Here is a 14,216-nt window from a genome sequence, read left to right as displayed (position 1 = left end):
TTGCAGCTTAGAAAGAATAGTCCATTCCAAGTCCTTGAACAAATTAACAACAAAGTATATAAATTGGCACTTCCAAGCGAGTATAATGTTAATGCTACATTTAATATTTATGATCTCTCTTTTTGATGTATATGATGATTCAAAGTCAAATCATTATGACAAGGGAAATGATAAGAATCAATAAGCAACACCACAAAATCCATTACATGTGTTGATTTGACCAATTACATGTATAAGAGCCAAGAGGATCAAAAGGTTTTCAATGTGTTGATTTATGACATTCAGGTCAAGCAAGCTTCGAGAATTCCTTCTAAAGTGGCGTAAGCATAAAGTTAAGTTTAAAGAAGAATCAAGCCTTGATCAATGTGATCCAAGTAAGAGATGAGAATGATTAGCATGACCAGAGCTTGGCTACACTACTTTATGTTAACAGTCATGACTTATAATCCAACCGTTAAAACTGAAATTTTGCTAGATTTTAAAGGTTCTTTTTCTTATAGGGTTAAAATTTCATAGCAATTAATCATTAATAAAACCCTCCAATAAAGCCCAGAAGTTACTACATAGATTAAGATTTTATTTATACAACACTTGGACTTTATATTTTATTTTACCCAAACTTTTAAGTTAGCATTTGTGTTTAACTTTCAATCAATAGTTGTTTAGGGTTTATTTTTTTATTAAGTCAAATTTTAGAATGTGAAGACAAATTGGTTTTTGAATAAAAAATTTATAAGCACTCTTACTTTTGGTTCTTCATTGAACTTTTTTTTAAAATTTATCATGGAGATCATCTGTGTGGCGTTTTAGCCATATTCTTTCATTTCTTGATTCAAAACAATCAACGAGTCACATTTTAACTTTTTTGGGTAAGTATCTCAATTCTTAATTATGGGTTCTAAGGATTTTGCCCTCGAGGTTGGCACAAGTTTCTATCCCTCTTATCTTCTATCCCGAGACCGATAACCCAACACTACCGCATAACAAAGGTCAAAACATTAAATTTAGTGTTTTACTGTGCATGAGTAATTATAGTTTTAAGATATTAAAAATATTCATGGCTAAATGGACCCCCCCCTGTACAGTGATACATCAATAACAAGTAGACCACCTTTATTGAGGAAAGAGAGAGATTGAAGATGTGCTTAAAATCATGTTAAAAAAATATGCCTAAAATAGTGAATATAATGTAAAGCTCATATTGATCCAGAACTTAAGATAGTTCTACAGGAATTCTCAGACCATCGCGCGCCAGCTGCACTGGTATTCCTTCCCTGTATGGAAACAATTATAAGAAGTTCAAATTCTTTAATTTATTGTAAACACAAGAATAGAGGTAATTGTCTGATCACGTGAAGCAAAATTTATACCTTTGAGACCATTCCGTTAGAAAGTCATTGACCTTGTAATGATCAAATTCATGGGTCATTCCAATTAAAAGAGCTTGCTTTGGGCATAATCTCTTCACTGTCTCAAGAGTCTGCATATTTACAATAACACGTGAGAATAGAAGAATGAAAATGTTTCAAGATAATTAAATGATGAGAAATAAAAGACAAACCTGAGGGAGGCAAAAGTGTGTATTATGAGACCCATTCTGTACAAGAGGTAGAAAGAATGGTGATTATATGACATAAATTCCTGGAAGATACCAATGAGTTATAATGCAAAATGGCAACATGAAATCCACTATGTTGTCCAGCGATATTGATGTGAATCCGCCTATAATATTAAAGGATGCATTAAAAGTGCTAGTTGGACCAATTACAAGATCAAGAGTCAAGAAACTTGAGGAAACATTCAATGGGCTTATTTAGAATATTTGAGCTAAGACAAGCTACAAGTGATTATCACACCTTAATTTGATCAAGGAAGGGGCTGATCCATGGGCATAAAGTTTTCGGCAAATTGGGCAGCATAGGGAGAGGCAGCTACAAGTTTTTTCCTTATTCTACAAGGACCAGTGGCAGCTTAGGAGTTCCATGTTTACAAAGAATCCTAATTATTTAAGGATTCTTAGCTGGCAGCAACTTTACTTATCTTCCTAGGTAATAAAGCTGACAACTTGTCTTTGATTTGCAAGACAAAGTAGACTAGTTTTCCTTAATTATCAAGGACTACAAACTTGGTTTTTCAAGGATATACAAAAGTCATTAACTCATTTTTCGGATACCATACGACAACCTTGTTTTTTATTCAGACTTGGGTTTTTTTGTTTAGTTTTCATACATTGGGTTATTTTTAAATTAGGTTTAACGTCAGCCCATTAGTCCATTAAGATTAAGTCTATTTTGACACTATAAATACTCTTTTGTAAAGATTACTATTCAAATGAGATTATTATTGATTTTGCTGTAACTTTTGTGTGCTTGTGCAAGGATTATTCATACCTATTGGCACTTCATTGACGAGTCTCGAATTTTTCAAAAAGATCAACTGTCTTTGTGGCATTCATCCTTATACTTACAATTCACAATTCCTTAAAATCATCGGGTTAGAGTCTTCATTCTGATAACTTCAATGTCTTGGTTCAGGCAATCATTGTGTTGAGTTTTTGGTATCCTTAAATATGATTTTTAGCTTTCTTGAGTTGTTTCTTCCATGCATGTGGATTCAAGGGTTCTTACCCTCCGGGTTCGCATAAATTAATATCAGAGCAAGGCTCGAAAATCAAAGTATATCTTTCTGTTGAAGATTCTGAAGCAATCAAGGCAGATTTGAATCTGATCTGAACCTGATTTATGGGAAATGAATATAGAAAGCCAGATTTTCTTTCCCATAAATCAGGTCCAAATAATAACACCTATTTATGTGTAGTTAATAGCCTTCCTAATATAGATTTGTAGATGGTGTATATAATCAGGAATATATTCTGAAATAAGATTGAGAAGTAAGAATTCAAGAATTCTCCACATGGTATCAGAGCTCTAAACCGAGCCAATTTTTTTTCTTTTCTAAACCTATCTCTCTCTGGATCTGGAATTTCTTCTCTTATCTTCCAATCTGTTTTTGACAATCCTAGTAGCAGACCTGTCCAGATCTGAAAAAACATGTCTGAAAACACTACAAAAGAAACCCAAATATCAAGTGAATTCCAGAATTTACAGTCATCCTACCGACTGAATGGAAGAAACTATCTGAAGTGGTCACAGATAGTAAAAACCTTTCTCAAAGGAAAGGGAAAGATTAGTCATTTGATGGACAATCCTCCTAGTCCAGAAGACCCAAAGTTTACACTCTGGGATGAAGAAGACTCCATGATTATGCCAGAAGTCTGTGGAACTCTATTATGCCAGAAGTCTGTGGGCCTTATATGTTTTTGGTGACAGCAAAAGACATATGGGATGCAGTGAGACAGACTTACTCTAAAGTGAAGGATGCTGCGTTAATCTATGAGATTAAGACGAAGCTTTCAATGACCAAGCAAGGTAATATGATGGTTATTGAATATTACAATACTATGAAAAGTTTTTGGTTGGAGTTGGACTATTATCAAGATTTTAAGATGCAGTGTAGTGATGATGCTGTGATTTTAAAGAAATATGTAGAAAGAGAAAGGATCTTTGAATTTCTCGCAGGACTCAACATAGAATTTGATCAAATGCGAGTCCAAATACTTGGAAAGGAATCTCTACCCTCACTCAATGAGGTATTCTCAGTAATAAGGGCTGAAGAAGGAAGGAGAGCTGTGATGCTGGATGCACCAAATACTGAAGGATCTGCTATGTTGATAACTAATAGCAGAAACATGGGTGATGCCATGAATGGTGCAGAAGTTGGGAAGATTGAAGGAAAAAAATTCCCTAAAGATGATTTGTTTTGTAACTATTGCAAGAAGGCAGGTCATACAAAGGAGACTTGCTGGAAACTCCATGGAAAACCACCAAGGATGGGGCGTAATGGAGGATACAAATGGAATCAGTCAAGAGGACATGCACACTTAACAAATTCAGAAGAGACAACCCGTGAGTCCAGCATCCCAGAAGTGGGGGGATTCAACCAAGAAGAGATTGAACGCCTAAGGATCCTACTCAACACCATGGAGAAATCATCTGGGTCATGCTCTCTTGCTAAAAATGGTAAAATTCTAATTTCTCATGCATTTAGTGCCTCAAATAAGGACCATTCCAGCATCTGGGTCATAGACTCAGGTGCAACAGACCATGTGACTCATTCTGCAGGTTCATTCAAATCATATCAGCCTTGTCCTAGCAGTCAGAAAATCACAGTTGCTGATGGATCTCTAATCACAATAGCAGGACAGGGAACAATCCCTCTTAATCACTCATTGAACCTTAAACAAGTGCTCCATGTCCCTAACCTTACTGCAAATCTGTTATCCATTCAAAAACTAATCAAAGACATAAATTGTAGTGTAACTTTCTTCCTTGATCACTGCATATTTCAAGACCTAGCTACGGGGAAGATGATTGGGTAGGCTAGAGTAAAGGATGGGCTGTACATGCTTGGACTGCAAGGCAGCAGTAGTAACTCTCACCCTCTATCATTTATTTCAGTCAATTCTAATAAAGATGATGTTTGGAACCATCATCGTCGTTTAGGACATCTTTCATTTAAGACTCTTAGTCACATGTTTCCATCCTTATTTAAAAATCTTAATGTGGAACAATTTCATTGTGAAATTTGTGAGTTTGCAAAGCATCATAGAGTGTCTTTTCCTATAAGTGATTCAAGATCTATGTCTCCATTCCATATAATTCATTCTGACATATGGGGTCCATATAATGTTCCCAATATTTCAAGAGCAAAGGGATTTGTAACATTTATTGATGATTGTACCCGAATGACTTGGGTTTATCTTCTTAAAAGAAAAGCTGATGTAAGTCACATCTTTCCAAACTTTACAAAAATGATAAAGAATCAATTTGGGGTTAGCATTAAAGGGATTAGAACTGATAATGCTAGGGACTACTTTAATAAGATCCTATCACCATACTTTGAAAAGGAAGGGATTATTCATCAATCATCTTGTGTTAATACTCAACAAAATGGGTTAGCCGAGAGAAAAAACAGACATCTTCTCGAAACTACTCGAGCTTTACTTTTTCAACATCAAGTTCCAAAACACTATTGGGGAGAAGCTGTTTTAACATCTACTTATTTGATAAATAGAATACCTTCAAGAGTTATTGGTTTCATAAGTCCTTTAAACTATTTATCAGAATTCTTTCCAAAGAATAATTTTTATTCTAAAATTCCCCCAAGAATTTTTGGGTGTGTCACCTATGTTCATATTCATAAACATCACCGAGACAAACTTGATGCTAGAGCTCTAAAGTGTGTTTTCATAGGGTATTCTGTCACACAAAAGGGTTACAAATGTTATCATCCACCTTCAAAACGATTTCTTGTGTCAAAAGATGTCACTTTTAATGAAAACCAACCTTTCTTCAACAAAACTTATCTTCAGGAGGACAACACAGACATGGAAGATAAGAATACAAATGTTTTTGACATTTTTTCCTTCCAAATCCCATCTCGGCAGCAATCATCTTTGAATTCACCACCCACTAAATCTCCAAACCTTACAAGAGAAACTCTGCAGGGTGAAACTACTACTACTGACCGACCTCTTCAGATATATAGAAGAAGGGTACAGCCTGTTCAAACTCTCATGCAAGCCCAAGAATCTGAACCAGAGCAAGGTAATGAAACTTCTCATCCATCCTTATCTATTCTTAATACTAATGATCTTGATCAGCCAATTGCAATCAGAAAAGGGATAAGAGAATGCACTAAGAATCCCTTATATCCTATAGCTAACTTTATGTCATTTGAAAAGTTTTCACCATCACACAGAACCTTTCTCTCAAAAATAAACACCATACCTATCCCAAAAACCTTGCATGAGGCTCTAAGTAATGAGAAATGGAAAATTGCCATGAGAGGAGATGAATGCTCTAGAGAGGAATCAAACATGGGAAATAGTTGAGTTACCAAAAGACAAGAAACCAGTAGGGTGTAAGTGGGTCTATACTCTGAAATATAAAGCTGATGGCAGCCTTGAAAGGTATAAAGCCAGGCTAGTTGCAAAAGGGTATACACAAACTTTTGGGATAGACTATCAAGAAACATTTGCTCCAGTTGCTAAGATGAACACCATTCGAATTTTGTTTTCTCTATCTGCTAATCTTGGATGGTGTATGCAGCAATATGATGTAAAGAATGCTTTCTTACATGGGGAGTTGGAAGAAGAGTTGTTTATGGATCCACCACCAGGGTTCAGTCACTCTCTACTTCCCAACCAGGTCTGCAGACTAAAGAAGGCACTCTATGGACTAAAACAATCACCTAGAGCCTGGTTCGAAAGGTTCACACAAGCCATGGTGTCAATGGGATATCGACAAAGTCAAGGAGATCATACTTTGTTCATAAAACACTCCATTTCAGGGGGAGTTGCTATTCTAATTGTTTATGTTGATGATATTATAATAACAGGTGATGATCTTGTCGAAAGGGATATATTGAAAAGAAGACTTTCTGCAGAATTTGAAATCAAAGAGCTAGGAAAGCTGAAATATTTTCTTGGCATAGAAGTAGCACATTCAACAAAAGGGATTTTTATCTCTCAACAGAAGTATATTCTGGACCTTCTAAAGGAGACAAAAATGGTAGACTGTAAACCATGTGAGACACCTATTGACCTAAAGCACAGACTTGACAATGATGAGGAAGGAGTCACAACTGACAAGGGACAATACCAAAGGCTAGTTGGTAAGCTGATCGACTTAGCCCACACTCGACCAGACATTGCCTATGCAGTGAGTGTGGTGAGCCAATTCATGCATAACCCGAAAGATTCACACCTACAAGTAGTTTATAGACTTCTAAGATACTTAAAGTCTACCCCTGGAAAAGGAATCTTGTATAAAAAGCATGAGAATCTGAAACTTGAATGCTACATAGATGCTGATTATGCTGGTGACTTAACAGATAGAAGGTCAACATCAGGTTATTGTACTCTGCTGGGAGGAAATCTTGTGGCATGGAGAAGCAAAAAACAGAATGTTGTTTCAAGATCAAGTGCAGAAGCAGAATTCAGATCAATGGCACTTGGAATTTGTGAGTTGCTATGGATAAAGATTATCCTAGAAGATTTAAGAATCAAATGGGAAGAACCAATGAGATTATACTGTGACAATAAGTCTGCCATTGGAATAGCACACAATCCAGTGCAACATGATAGAACTAAACATGTGGAAGTGGACAGACACTTCATCAAAGAAAAAATTGAGAGTGGACTGATTTGCATACCTTATGTGCCTACTGGGGAACAACTTGCTGATATACTTACTAAAGGTGTGCAGAATCCTTCATTTAAAGGTATCTTAGACAAGCTGGGAATGAAGAATCTCTTCCATCCAGCTTGAGGGGGAGTGTTGAAGATTCTGAAGCAATCAAGGCAGATTTGAATCTGATCTGAACCTGATTTATGGGAAATGAATATAGAAAGCCAGATTTTCTTTCCCATAAATCAGGTCCAAATAATAACACCTATTTATGTGTAGTTAATAGCCTTCCTAATATAGATTTGTAGATGGTGTATATAATCAGGAATATATTCTGAAATAAGATTGAGAAGTAAGAATTCAAGAATTCTCCACACTTTCTTTAAGTTTTTGCATTTAAATCATATTAATATTGATTTTGCCGCAACTTTTGTGTGCTTATGTGAGGATTATTCATACCTATTGGCTCTTCATTGAAGAGTCTTGAATATATCAAAAAGATCAACTATCTTTATGGCGTTCATCCTTATACTTACAATTCACGATTCCTTAAAATCATTAGGTTAGAGTCTTCATTCTGATAACTTCGATGTCTTAGTTCAAGTAATCATTGTTTTGAGTTTTTGCTATCCTTAGATATAATTTTTAGCTTTTTCCATGTATGTGGGTTCAAGAGTTCTTACCCTCCGAGTTCGCATAAGCTGGTATTAGAGCAAGGCTCTAAAATCATATTATACCTTTCTTTAAGTTTTCGCTTTAGTTTTCATTGTTTTCTTTACATTTGATTGTTGCAGCATAGTATAAAAAAGGGTTGAAAATCGCATATTGTGAAATCACCGCAAAGTAAAAGTTACAAAAGTTTGAATTCAGGATTTGAAAGATAACAACACAATCTTATATTTCTTGGAGTATTGGATATCTAAGTTTTGATAATTGATTTCAGGGTTATTTGAACACACGTAGGTTCAAGTAATTTTGAATTGCAAAATTGGTTTCTTTTACATTGACCAAAAAACTTCTTTGTTTTGCTATTGTTAGTTTCAGTCAAATTAGTAGTCTATTGATAGTTTCAGTCAAAAAAAGAAGTGGCTATTGATTCTAAAGGTAAATCTTATACTCAATCTACTGTTAACCATGAAGTTAAGTGTTTTAAATGTTTGGGAGTTGGACATATAGCTTCTTATTGTCCAAACAAGAGAGTTATGATTTTACAAGATTACAACGAGATTGAGACCAAGAGTGACAACACTAATGATAAGATGTCACCACTTGAGGATGCTAGCGATGAGAATGTAATTTATCCAATTAAGGAAGAATCATTGGTTATTCGGCGTGCACTAAATGTTCAGATCAAGAAAGATAATTTGGACCAGTAAGGGAGAATATCTTCCATACACGTCATATCAATAACAAAGTATGTAGTATGATTATTAATGGTGGAGTTGTTCTAATGTTGCTAGTCTTATATTTGTTAGAAAAGTGAATATGATCACTATTAAACATCATAGACCATATAGGCTTTAATGGTTGAATGAATGTGGAAAAGTTAAGGTTAATAAACAGGTCTTGGTGTCTTTAGGATTGGAAAATATAATGATGAGGTTTGATGGCTTCTATGCATGCAAGTCACTGGTCATTGGGGTGTTTGTGGCTATTTGATAGGAGAGCGGTGTATGATAGGTTTAGAAATAGATATTCTTTTGTAAAAGATGGAAAATCCATCACATTTGTACTATTGTCACTAAAACAAGTTTACGAAGACCAATTGAAACTCAATAGAGAAAGGGAAGCCAAAGGGAGTGAGAATCATGGAGAGGCAGTGAGCTTTGAGGAGAGAAAAAAGCAAAATTTGGTCAAGAGAGAATAATAGCGAGCTAGTTGACAATGGAGGGGAAAAAAAGAAAAGATAGTGTTAAGAGAAAAACAAAGAAGCATGAGAGTTCTTATGCAAGAAAGAGTTTTGTTAAAAATATTCTTTATACTAACAATCCTGTGCAAAATTGTGGTGTTGTTTCTTTGTTGCAGAATTATGATGTCTTGCCCACAGATAGTATACCTAGTGGTTATTAGGCTTGGGTGCAAATGTACAAAGAGAGATTTCCAGCCCATTGGAGATCTAAGTTAAATCAAAAGGGAGATGATCTATTCCAAATTCTAGAAAGGATCAACAACAATACATACAAAGTGGATCTTCCAGGTGAGTGTCAGTGTTATTTTCAATGTTTTTTATCTTTCTCCGTTTAATATAGGTGACAATTTAAGGTCAAATCTTTTTTAGGAGAAAAGGAATGATGCAAATCAGCCTACAACATCAAAGGTTCAAATTGGATTATAATTGATTTTGCCACAACTTTTATTTGCTTTTATGTGCTTGTGTGAGGGTTGCTCATACCTATTGGTTCTTCATTGAACTTAAACTATCTTGAACTTATCAAAGATCAATTATTATTTTTTGTGTTCTTCCTTGTGCTTCCAATTCACAATTACTTATAATCGTTGGGTTGGAGTGTTCAATCCAATAATTTTCTGTCTTGATTCAAGTAATTATTGTGTCAAGTTTTTTTATCCTTAAATATTATTTTTAGCTTTCTTGTTTTGTTTCCTTTTTGTGTATAGGTTCAATGGTTCTTACCCTTGGGTTCACATTAGATATGAATGAAATATATTGGCATTACCAAATTTGTAAAAAACAAATTGCATATCAACCACATTTATTGATGAAAGTCAAATAGCATGAACTATATTCCAATCTCAATCCATAATTTGATTATGAATCTTTTTCCTTTTCTTTTTTTTCCACGACCATTTAGACTCGAACTATACTACAAGAAGCGACATTTCCCTTCCCTAAATCCTTTCCTTATAAGAAGAGCAATGCATATTATAAATATTGACTACTGAAGCCATTTCGATCAAGTTTCAAAATCATATGGTTTCCTTTTTCTGGTTCATTGGAAGGATATTGGGCTTTGAGCTATGCAGCAAGGAGGGACCATTCCCTTCCCTACTATCTCACATATGAGCAGGATTTGATCCCAAGTCACTTGAAACAGCACCATGCCACTTTGAATAGTAGAAACAAATGCAACAAAATGTGCGCAGTGTAATTGCATATTTCACTCAAAATCCTAATTTGCCAAAATGGTCAGCCTTCCAACTTGGCAATTGATGGAGGTACAGTTCAGCCTCCATTGAATATCCCATACAAAGTTAAGCAATTAGATGGCAAGGCAACAATGATGACGTCTGTAAATTGAATGACAAATTGAGACGGGCACATTATTGGAATTCAGAGAAAACTAAGAGGACCATTTTGCAAATCACGCTCATTACTTTCTGTGCTTTTACTTGACTTACTTTGTCGGCGAACACGCCAAAAAAGAAAACTATAGCAAATGACTTACTTTGTAAGACAACCAAAAGAGGAACACACTACAATATTTGTACAAGCCCATGCACACAAAATGCTTGTCAAAATCACCAAAGGGTTCATTTTGCCCACATGATATGCAAATTCTACCAAAATTTGATGAAAGAATGTGGATGTTTGTACCTCACTCTGATACTATCCAATATTCATTGGATTCAAAGAGGGAATATAAGAAAATATAATATAACGAATTTTTGCAGCTAACCTTGTATAAAGTGTCCGTGTCCAGGATCAGAATATCCAATTGCCCTGCACTAGCTTTTGAAATTACTGCAAAAACCAGGATGTCAATATATCAAAAACATGACAGCAAAGATCCCCAGAAAACCATCCTCTTTTTACACATTCCACAGCCATTGAAAATCTCTCCACATGACAATGACTCATCTCCATTCGTGCACAGAATTAAGGGACTCTTAACATGTCTACACAGTGCAAATATATGCTTCCAAATAAATTATTTCAAGAAAAGTGAACAAAACAAAACTAACCATGCTCTGTGCTAGATGGAATGCGTGAAACATCAGATATATAAGCTACTCTACATTTTTCACCAAAGAGAAACCCCAGAGAAATATAATCTTCTCCATGCATCACCTACATTACAGAACAAAGATGACACAAGAATAAGAAACAGGGCAGAGAGATAGAGTATTAGTAGTTGACACATATATTTTAACAAAGGTTCAGATATGGTAACTGGCAAAGGAACAAATTGTATGCCTGATGCAACAAATGGTCTTTGATGGTCTTCCTCAATTATATGCCAGTCCAGCTGTGCTACTCGTCTTATTTGCTGGCCTGGCTTCAATTGTTTCTGTACCAAGTAAGGGAATTTCTCTGCAATGCTGCTCAAAGACAAAACATGCAGTGACATCAAGTAATGTTAAAAGTCGGATTGAAGTAAAGTGCAAAGTACAATAATAAATCAAACGAATGGCACACCACATAAATAAGTTCTATGATCAGGAAGTCTGCATAAGACCTTGGTTTGTTGTAGAGTATTCACTTCTACAGTTACATTGCATCAGTATGACTCGACTGGCGGGAAAATAGTTATCTTTCCTCTTTTAAACCTTCAAATCTTATCAACTATAGAAGTCTTAATAGATGTTCAAGTTACATTCATCAAATAGACTTTCAATACTAGTGTTGATTATCTCAAAACTCACAACGAAGGAACGATGAGCAGACAAAAGCATCAAATGATCATTAATTATCAAACATGCCCTGCCAATGGGGAGAAAGTAGTAAAGGTGATGGTGATAAAAGCAAACCCAGAAAGAAGAGATTAGTTACCTATCCATTGCATGGTGACTTAGGTAGATGGGAGTGGGATCAATGTCATTTATCGGGCTATATGGTTGCACAGCACGTATATCATCAAGACCAAGAACTGCATCAGCATGTTCATGAGTCAAAATGATCTGCAGTTGATAAAAACAAATCAGTCCAAGTGGCCTCAAAATGAGAAATAATATGATATATAGGAAATCATGATCATAAGCCTTACAGAATCAATACGAGGAATGTTGTGGAGAGTAAACCACCTCAGGACTTGCTCCCTGAATGTCTTGCCCACATCTATCAATATATAGCTGTGTGCATTATCACTCTCACTGTAGTGATCTATAACGAGTGATGTATTGCATCTGTAACCCACACCCAACAAAACACCAAACTCACCTTTATTTTTAATTAATAAACTAAATCCATCAATATTACATTAATTCCACAACGGACCAAATATGATAAATCGAACCTGTAGTTAGGGTTTTGGTTGGGAGGGACGGAGAGAGCCTGAGAGCAAACGGAGCAAGGAGGATCTGAGGGCTGGAGGAGGCACCTGACGTTGGGGACGGCGCTCGAGCATCCTGTCCCAAGGAAGATTAGAGCCGATCCATGATCTCTTGGGGTTGTAGCAACTTGTTGAGCTCTTTTGACCATCCTTCGATCCATGATCACTTGGGGTTGTAGCAAAGATTTTTTTAGGCTGTTAGGTAAGCTTTTATGCACCACCTAATTTCCCACGCTCCTTTTCAATAGGATACATGAAAAACCGAATGGATGATGCACAAGAATGGAAGGTCTAGCTTGTATACGACTTCTATTATCCTCTTAATCACGATGAATTGACCATAGTATTTAGTTGCTAGCTTGTGGTAGTGTTCAAGCATTGATCTCTACTTATAAGGCTATAACTCTAGGTAAACCGAATTGCCCTCCTTCAGGACCCTATCGCTTCTCTTTTTGTTAGCCAATTGCCTCATTTTGTTCTGGGATTTGACTAAGTTTTGCCGGACCGTCTGCAGCATTTGCTCCCTTGTATTGAGGTAATGATCGACTATCTCAATTGGTGAATCTTTGGGAAAATATGGAATGTGATTGGGAGGTGAAAAACTATAAAGTATTTCATAGGAAGTAGATTTGGTAGTAGTGTGAAAGTTCGTATTGTACCATCATCCACTCAAAGCCAGTCAATTACACCATTGTGAAGGAGCGTCCCTTGTTACGCACCTTAGATAGCGTTTTATACACTTGTTGATGACCTCAGTTTGCTCGTCAGATTGAGGATGATAGGCAATGGAGTAATGAAGGTTGACCCCTTGTAAGACGAATAGTTCCTTCCAGAACTAACTAAGGAAAATGGCATCTTGATCGCTCACTATGGTTGTTGGCATTTCATGTAATTTGTAGACCAAATCCATAAAGGTCTTGACAACTGTGTTAGTCATATATGGGTGTGAAAGCGTACTAAAATGTGCATACTTGATAAACCTATTCACCACTACGGAGATAACTTCCTTGCTGTAAGGAGGCTAGTTATGAAAACCATGCTGCTGTCTGTGAACGATGTTGTTGGCACTGGTAGCGGCTGTATAGCCTTGGACCGGCCACATTTTTTGTTTTGCATCGTTGATAGGTTAGGCATTCTCTTATATATTTTATACTCTGTTTTTGTTGTTTTTTCTAGCAAAACATGTTGGCAACCCTTACTGTTGTGACTATAAAACCTGAGTGTCCTCCCAAGGATGTATCATGATAAACAGTTATGCGTTGATGCTAAAGTGCTAGATTGTTTCCCACCACAAGTTTTCCTTTCCTGAATAAGTAACTATCACTCCACTTATAGTAGGGCTGAGCGTTTTCGGTCCGGTCCGGTTTTGGATCAAAATAAACAACCAAACCGATTTATTTTTTTTTAGTTTTTGAATCGAACCGAACCGAAAATCGGTTCAAACCGATTAGTTTCAGTTCATTTTGGTTTTTTTCCCTTCCAAACTGGTTCAAACCGAAATTATTCCAGTTGAGTTTTTTCTAGGCTTTTTATTGACCACCTTTTTCAGCACTTTTGTTTCTGTACTTGCTTCCAAATCGGTAGCATGTAATTTACAATCTAAATCCCAAAAGACAATAATGAGGACAGTCTGAAAATGGAAAAAACATTGAGCCAGAACCGGAAGTGTTGCAGAATTAAATCTTAGACCAAAGAAAAGCTAATCCTCCCTATAAAATGGCAGACAGTGACAAACATT

General features: G+C 36.0%; 2 protein-coding genes across 3 annotated transcripts; one reads left to right on the top strand and one right to left on the bottom strand.

The window, feature by feature from the left end:
* Positions 1 to 1,092: 1,092 nt before the first annotated feature.
* LOC118054801 (putative hydrolase C777.06c) lies at positions 1,093 to 13,542 on the bottom strand. 2 transcript variants are annotated; one of them, XR_004688556.2, is made up of 9 exons: positions 12,443 to 13,542; positions 12,194 to 12,332; positions 11,980 to 12,107; positions 11,381 to 11,528; positions 11,172 to 11,277; positions 10,886 to 10,950; positions 1,562 to 1,641; positions 1,371 to 1,480; positions 1,093 to 1,274 (listed from the first exon to the last, which is right to left on the bottom strand). XR_004688556.2 is itself a non-coding variant. In XM_035066510.2 (9 exons), the coding sequence occupies exons 1-9, from the start codon at positions 12,637 to 12,639 to the stop codon at positions 1,214 to 1,216; spliced, it is 990 nt and encodes a 329-aa protein (XP_034922401.1). In that variant the 5' UTR covers positions 12,640 to 13,532; the 3' UTR covers positions 1,093 to 1,213. The 2 variants fall into 2 exon arrangements, 1 of the variants encoding a protein (XP_034922401.1); XM_035066510.2 differs by having other exon boundaries at positions 1,562 to 1,597; positions 12,443 to 13,532.
* Positions 3,285 to 4,438, top strand: LOC140956143 (uncharacterized). Its single transcript, XM_073412612.1, has 2 exons — positions 3,285 to 3,428; positions 3,579 to 4,438. Exons 1-2 carry the CDS (start codon positions 3,290 to 3,292, stop codon positions 4,436 to 4,438), a joined length of 999 nt encoding a protein of 332 aa, XP_073268713.1. The 5' UTR covers positions 3,285 to 3,289.
* Positions 13,543 to 14,216: the final 674 nt, after the last annotated feature.

The sequence above is a fragment of the Populus alba genome, chromosome 11 (assembly GCF_005239225.2).
Source record: "Populus alba chromosome 11, ASM523922v2, whole genome shotgun sequence".
Classification (NCBI taxonomy): domain Eukaryota; kingdom Viridiplantae; phylum Streptophyta; class Magnoliopsida; order Malpighiales; family Salicaceae; genus Populus; species Populus alba.
Note: the sequence above shows the minus strand (reverse complement) of the source record. Positions and strands in the feature narration are given on the sequence as shown.

Coding starts and splice junctions, on each gene's coding strand:
- LOC140956143 (XM_073412612.1), top strand. CDS start 3,290: ATGCCAGAAGTCTGTGGGCCTTATATGTTTTTGGTGACAGCAAAAGAC. Junction 3,429..3,578: donor GCTTTCAATGACCAAGCAAG/GTAATATGATGG, acceptor AATTTCTCGCAG/GACTCAACATAGAATTTGAT.
- LOC118054801 (XM_035066510.2), bottom strand. CDS start 12,639: ATGGATCGAAGGATGGTCAAAAGAGCTCAACAAGTTGCTACAACCCCA. Junction 11,529..11,979: donor AGTCACCATGCAATGGATAG/GTAACTAATCTC, acceptor GTCTTTGAGCAG/CATTGCAGAGAAATTCCCTT. Junction 1,481..1,561: donor CACACTTTTGCCTCCCTCAG/GTTTGTCTTTTA, acceptor GTAAATATGCAG/ACTCTTGAGACAGTGAAGAG.